Consider the following 7,040-nt stretch of genomic DNA (forward strand, 5'->3'; position numbering starts at 1 on the left):
ATTGGATGACAATCAACAATTTTCTAATTCCTCATATTTTTGGATTTCAATTGATTAGGATATGTTGGCAGTATTAACTTTCATATTAAGATATTAGAAAAAGTAATTGTCACTTCCTGTTGTTTTGATTGTAAGAAGTGGAATTAAGTTTGTGTGGATTTGTTGAAAGATTATTTTCTTGTTTCTTTTAGGGTGTAGTTTTGCTCCTTATGTTGATGTTTTCCATCTATTATCCTTTGTAGAGCTGGATTTGTGGAAAGATACTGTGTAAATTTTACTTTGTCATGGAAAATCTTGTTTTCTCCATCTATGGTAATTGAGAGTTTTGCTGGGTATAGTAGCTTGGGCTGGCATTTGTGTTCTTGTAGGGTCTATATGACATCTGCCCAGGATCTTCTAGCTTTCATAGTCTCTGATGAGATGTCTGGTGTAATTCTGATAGGCCTGCCTTTATAGGTTACTTGACCTTTTTCCCTTACTGCTTATAAAATTCTTTCTTTGTTTAGTGCATTTGGTGTTTTGACTATTATATGACGGGAGAAATTTCTTTTCTGGTCCAGTCTATTTGGAGTTCTGTAGGCTTCTTGTATGTTCATGGGCATCTCTTTCTTTAGGTTAGGGAAGTTTTCTTCTATAATTTTGTTGAAGATATTTACTGGCCCTTTAATTTGGAGGTCTTCACTCCCTTCTATACCTATTATCCTTAGGTTTGGTCTTCTCATTGCATCCTGGATTTCCTGGATGTTTTGGGTTAGGAGTTTTTTTGCTTTTTGCATTTTCTTTGACTATTGTGTCAATGTTTTCTATGGTGTCTTCTGCCCATGAGATTCTCTCTTCTATCTCTGGTATTCTGTTGGTGATGCTTGCATCTACGACTCCTGATCTCTTTCCTAGGTTTTCCTATTTCCAGGGTTGTCTCTCTTTCTCTGATTTCATCATTGTTTCTATTTCCATTTTTAGATTCTGGATGGTTTTGTTCATTTCCTTCACCTGTTTGATTGTGTTTTCCTGTAGTTCTTTAAGGGATTTTTGTGTTTCTTCTTGAAGGGCTTCTAGCTGTTTACCTGTGTTCCCCTGTATTTCTTTGAGGGAGTTATTTATGTCCTTCTTAATGTCCTCTATCATCATCATGAGAAGTGATTTTAGATCTGAATCTTGCTTTTCCGGTGTGATGATATGTCCAGGAGTTTCTATGGTGGGAGAATTGGGTTCTGATGATGCCAAGTGACCTTGGTTTGTGTTGTTTATTTTCTTATGCTTGCCCCTGCCATATGGTTATCTCTGTTGCTACCTGCCCTTGCTAAATCTGACTGGAGCCTGTCCTTCCTGTGATCCTGGTTGTGTCAGAACTCCTCAGAGTCAAGCTGTCTCTGTGATCCTGTGATTCTGGGATCCTGTAATCCTGGACGTGTCAGAGCACCTGGGAGTGGAGCTTCCTCTGGGTGTTGTGGGACCAGAAGGAACCTGAGCCACTGGGGTGGCAGAGTTTCGGTGTGCATGGTCCCACTTGTCCCAGTTACTCCTGGTATTGGGACAGATGTGTACTCCTCACCTCTGATCCTGAGTGTGTCAGAGTGCCTGGGAGTGGAGCTTCCTCTGGGCATTGTCCTTTTCTATTTCTTATAGGAGCCATGTTCAGCCATAAAAAACCTTCCAAAGAGGCACCAACAGCCAATAGTTGTAGGGCTGCGATGGCTATTAGCTGCCATTGGAAACCAACATCATGAGGTGTATACTCGACAACAAACACCCAGTATGAGCATCTCAACCTCCAGGAACTCCAGAGGCTGTGGAGAAAGATGCTCATCAGACAGGTACTGAGCTCATTTCATTAGCTTTACTGATAAGAATAGAAGTGGGAGTCCGTCTCCAACATGATCCACGAGTTCTGAGAGGTTTGTACTCTGGGCAGCCAGTCTTTCTGAATCTAATGGCCCAAGTGGACTATGGTAGTGCCCACCAAAATTACAAGGACACTACTAGTCCTGGCACAACATTAGTAGTCACTTTAGTGGGATGAATAGCATGTAGGTTAAAAAACAAACAAACAAACCAAAAGGTAAAGCCAACCAACTAATCAGCATTAGGACTTCTTGAAAATGGGGTTTCTAAGCGGGGCAGTGGTGGTGCATGCCTTTAATCCAAGCACTTGGGAGGCAGAGGCAGACAGATTTCTGAGTTCGAGGTCAGCCTGGTCTACAGAGTGAGTACCAGGACAGCCAGGGCTATACAGAGAAACCCTGTCTCGAAAAACAAAAACAAAAAAAAAGAAAGAAAGAAAGAAAGAAAGAAAGAAAGAAAGAAAGAAAGAAAGAAAGAAAATGGGGTTTCTCTTCTCTGAGTTGCCATGTGTAAGACAGAGGGAACAGGAGTCTCTTAAGCAGTCTGTGTCAGTTAGGGTTTTATTACTGTGAAGGGACACCATGACCAAGGCAACTTTTATACAGCCAAACGTTTTTAAATTAATGATCTAATTTTCTTTACAGCCCAATCGCTGCCCGTCCCCATCCCCCCTCAAAAAGTTCCTCCCCTATCCCCCTTCCCTTTTCCTCTGAGATGGTGGCTTCCATATACTTCCACCCAGGCGCATCAAGTCTCTGCAGGGTTAGGTGCATCCTGTTAAGGCTGGCTCACAGTCCATTATCATCATGGCAGGAAGCATGGTAGCATGCAGGCAGACATGCTGCTGGAAGAGTCTAGAATTCTACTCCTAGATTCAAAGGCAGCCAGGAAAAGACTGGATTCTGCAGGTTGCCAGCAAGATGGTCTCTTCTGCGCTTGGTGGAATTTAAGCATTGTATGACCCCTCAAAGCCCACCACCATGACACACTTCCTCCAATGAGGCTACACCTACTCCATCAAGGCCATACCTCCTAATAGTGCCACTCTCTGGACCCAGAATTCTAACACATGTGTCTAGAAAGGCTATACCTATTCAAACCACCACACGGTCTATTGACTATATTCTGAAGATGAATATTACGCAGCTGCTGCAAATTCCCAGCCTCCAGTTCTCTGATCTGCCTAGTCATGACATGATAGGAAAGGACAGAAATGTTAAAAATTAAATAAATAAATAAATAAATAAATAAAAAGAGAAGGTGATGAGGATTCTAAGGAATCAGAGGCTTAAATTTCTTCTTCACTTTTGTTACTTTCCCTGACCAAAGCCATATGGAAATGAACAGGGTAGTGGCTGCGCTGGATAAAGAAGCTCAAAGGCTAGGGATATAGCTCAGAGCATTTGCCTCATGCATGAAAGGCCCTGAATTCATGCCCCAGTACCAAAACAAGAAGAAAAAAATCTTGAAATATGTCTGTTTCTACTACTGATTTTTTTTTTCTCTCAAATGTTCTTAGCTTACCTAACAGAGGGAGAATGGTTAGACACAGCAACAGACATCATTTTGAGAAAAGACAACACATGGACCATAGACAGCATGTGGAGCAAAGACATTTTGAGAAAAGACAGCATTTTGAGTCAAGACAGCACTTAATACAACGCTCACTGGATGCTAGGCCCCTAAAGCCAATTCTACAGGTAAACGGTTTTTTAAACACCATTACCCATGGCCAATAATTGAACTCTTGAGAATTAATTGATAATTTCCCTCTTTCTTCCTGGTATACAGAAAGATGGTTTTCGAATAAGGCCCAAGAAGAATATGTCAGTAACATTTGCTCTAGATGTAATCATGGAGGAAGGTGAATGTTCTCGCAAGACTGGAGCTCCAAATATCAGTAAACCTTGCAATAGCAGTCAATGTCATGATACAAAGACTCCAGCTCCATCTGTTGATGCCAATCTTTTCAAAGGTAATATTGAATCATTAATTACAGAAAAAAGTTATACAGACCTTCCTTTATATTTTCTACAATAGCATTCCTATTTCGAGAAGTAAATTCATTCTTCACACTATGGTCTGTTGTTGGGAGAAGTATGGGACAAAGTTGGAGACCATCTTCTGACAGGCCAGCAAGGATGCCCTAGCATTCATTGATACGAGATGGCTATACTAATAACTTAAAGGTTATGCTTGCTAATGGTGGAAGTACAAATTGGTATAACCTTTAGGGAGTGTATGTTTCCTGTCTCTCTCTTCCCCCCTTTCCTCAATATTATTAAGAACTTTTAAAAATAGAGCTACAGAGAGGGTTCAGTAATTAAGAGCATTTGTTGTTCATGGAGAAGACTCAGGTTCTGGTTTTGGCAACCATATGATGGCTCACAATCACCTGTAACTATAGTCCCATGGGATCCTATGCCTTCTTCTTACTTCACAAGTATGAATGTGGGAATGTGGTACACACACACACACACACACACACACACACACACACACACATACACACACACATGAAAGATTCACACAAATTTTTAAAAAAATCTAAAATGGAAGCCCTCTAAATTACTAGGTCTCATTTCTTAGCTGTCTACAAAGATAATTACAGAAATACACAAAAAGTATAATAAAGAATATTCATATTCCAATATTCAGTAGAGAGAGCAAAATGTTGTAAACAATGTAAATGTCCAATGACAGGGATAGCCAAATAAATTATGATGCATCCACACTATGGCGGCAATAGCATTGCTAATGATAGAGAACTGGGGAAATGACTCAGTGCATGTCTTCTACACCAGCATGAAAACCCAAGTTTGGATATGGATACTGTGAATCCACATAAAAACTGGATTTATTGGTATATACCTGTAACCCTAGCACTGGGGCACTGGCAATAGAGAAAGGAACATCTGAGCTCCTTAGGCAACCCAGCCTAGCGGATCAGTGAGAGACCCTGTCTCAAAAAACAAACAGAAACCAACCAATCAACCAACCAAACAAAAACCAAAAACTTAAAGTCAACCAACCCCTAGCCTCCTCATACACATAAACACAAATATACACACAGACACTATACACACACACATACAAAAAGCTAAATGCCAATGATGATTTTCATTTACTGACATGGAAAGTTTTCCACCACTTGAAATACTGTATTGACTGTCAACTGTCACTAATCACATCACCTTTGGCTGAGTTCTTATGCATACATTGAAGGACATACATGTGGCCAAAGCCACTAATGATAAAACAGGCACAGCTCTTAGGGAAAGGGGTGAGGATGAAAGTTGAGTACAAGGAATCTAGTAGAAAATAAAGTATGATTTTCTAGATGTCAGCTGCTGTCCCTAAATCTTTATCCAAAATCAAAACTCATTTTCATTTCTATAACCTTAGCTCGTAAGCCCAAAAAGAGAATAGAAACCTGGGACACTGAAGAAATGTTTTTGGAAGATCCTCATGAAGCCTTCTGTTCCTGCGGTTAGTACTCCTTAAATAGTCAAAGAATGTACGTGGTTGGAATGGAGGGTGAATGTCCCAGAGGGCCCTTGGAAACTGGCCAGCACCCTCCTACCCCAAGTAATCTGGGAAAGAATAGAAACCTGGCATTGGCTTCACTTGTAAAATGAGCTGTTTTCTTTCTCCGATTAGACTTAAAAGACTACTAAAGAGTAAACAGAGGGACAGCAAAATAATCATTCCCTCTACCTACCACCTTATAGTAACTGAGCACATCTCCAGAATCAGCAGGAATATCCAGTCTTTGTTTTTCATTGGATAACACCTCTACAGCCCACGTACAAGTTCACCTATTCTAACATCACATCCCTGAGAACCATTGTTTCTGCACACCAGTGTGGTAGCCAGTAAGTTCATCCATATTCACCAAGAGCCTCAGGAAGTTAGGTGCTGTTCACCTGAACTAAGAAGAACAAAGGACATATGTACTGAGATGCTCCTGACAAAGCTTACGGATAAAATGTCATGCACAACTGAAATTGAGCCTTAGATGAACAGGGTTACTTTAGAATCACACGTTTCTCTTTAAGGTTCTCGGGTATAAAGGGACTGGCAAAATAAATAAGAATAATGCTTTACTCAATCATTTTCTTTTTTTGTTTTGTTTTGGTTGGTTGGTTTGGTTTGGTTTGTTTGTCACACCTCCAAAACCAGGTCTGTTTTATATACCTAGCTAGCTACTGACTGGGAAACCACATGACTTTGCTAGCCTTTCAGAAACAGCAACTACTGCCTCTTAACATATGTGTAGACCCCTACTCCACTGCCGGGTGCTGTGGGATCATGGTGGTCCCTTACAATTATGGTTATTTCATCTTCGTCACGGGTTCCATTTATCCAGTGCTTTCTGGATAGCAAGCACAGTGCTAACTCTTCCATCTGTTGTTATATTCTCAACCTTCCTGGGTACGTATTACACTTGGCATCGCTCCCACATAAGGATACTGTAAAAAGCAGAGCAAGGAATGGAATCTAAACCTGTGTAGCTAGAGTTACTTTGGGCCAAAAAGATCCACATGTCCCTTTCTCCAACTCCCTCTAGGAAGAGGAAACTACAGCCAGGAAATAATGCTGAAGTGCATTCCTGTCTATGTGAGGAGAATTCAGTTAACCATAAGTCTACCAACAGTGCCAGCAGGCATAGTAGATTGAGCACTTCTGATTTGTCAGATGCTGGGCTAGCTCCTTTACATATATTATTGCCTTTCATCTTCAGAAGCTTATGTCTGTTCTATTATCACCATCTCGCAGAGGTAGTAAGTGATGTTCAGAGGGGTTAGATAATTTGTCCCCGGGCACTCACCAGGAGGGAGCAGAACCAGTTTTTAAACTAAAATCCAAGTCCACGGGGGGGCTGTAAAGATGGCTCAGTGGAGAAGAGGTCTTGATGTGCAAGCGTAGCCACTTGAGTTTACATCCCAGCCCTGGTGCAAAACAAAGTAGAATCTGAACACGCGTGTACCTGTAAGCCCAGCATGTTAAGAGGCAGGACAACTGAGACTTGCCAGCTGCTTGCAATGCTCCAGGTCGAGTGAGAGAAGAGTAATACAGAGCAGGGCTCCCTGCATCATCTTCTGGCATCTATATGTATCAACAGCCACACCCAAGTGCACATGTATCACAGACAAATACACCACACACACACCCACACACCCACACACCCACACACA

General features: G+C 41.3%; 1 protein-coding gene across 3 annotated transcripts in view; it reads left to right on the plus strand.

Moving 5' to 3' along the window:
* Arl13a (ADP ribosylation factor like GTPase 13A) overlaps window positions 1–5,953 on the plus strand; it is a 23,741-nt gene extending 17,788 nt beyond the window's left edge. For 2 of the 3 annotated variants that reach the window (XM_031368159.1, XM_031368177.1), the window contains 5 exons: window positions 1,627–1,814; window positions 3,362–3,542; window positions 3,634–3,817; window positions 5,248–5,331; window positions 5,574–5,953. In XM_031368159.1, coding sequence (XP_031224019.1) covers window positions 1,627–1,814; window positions 3,362–3,542; window positions 3,634–3,817; window positions 5,248–5,331; window positions 5,574–5,632 — 696 coding nt within the window. In that variant the 3' untranslated portion in view covers window positions 5,633–5,953. Of the gene's footprint in view, window positions 1–1,626; window positions 1,815–3,361; window positions 3,543–3,633; window positions 3,818–5,247; window positions 5,332–5,502 lie in introns of all 3 variants that reach the window. The other variant, XM_031368169.1, reaches the window with a different exon arrangement.
* The last annotated feature ends 1,087 nt before the right edge of the window (window positions 5,954–7,040 follow it).

The sequence above is a fragment of the Mastomys coucha genome, chromosome X, assembly GCF_008632895.1.
Source record: "Mastomys coucha isolate ucsf_1 chromosome X, UCSF_Mcou_1, whole genome shotgun sequence".
In the NCBI taxonomy this organism is placed as follows: Eukaryota; Metazoa; Chordata; class Mammalia; order Rodentia; family Muridae; genus Mastomys; species Mastomys coucha.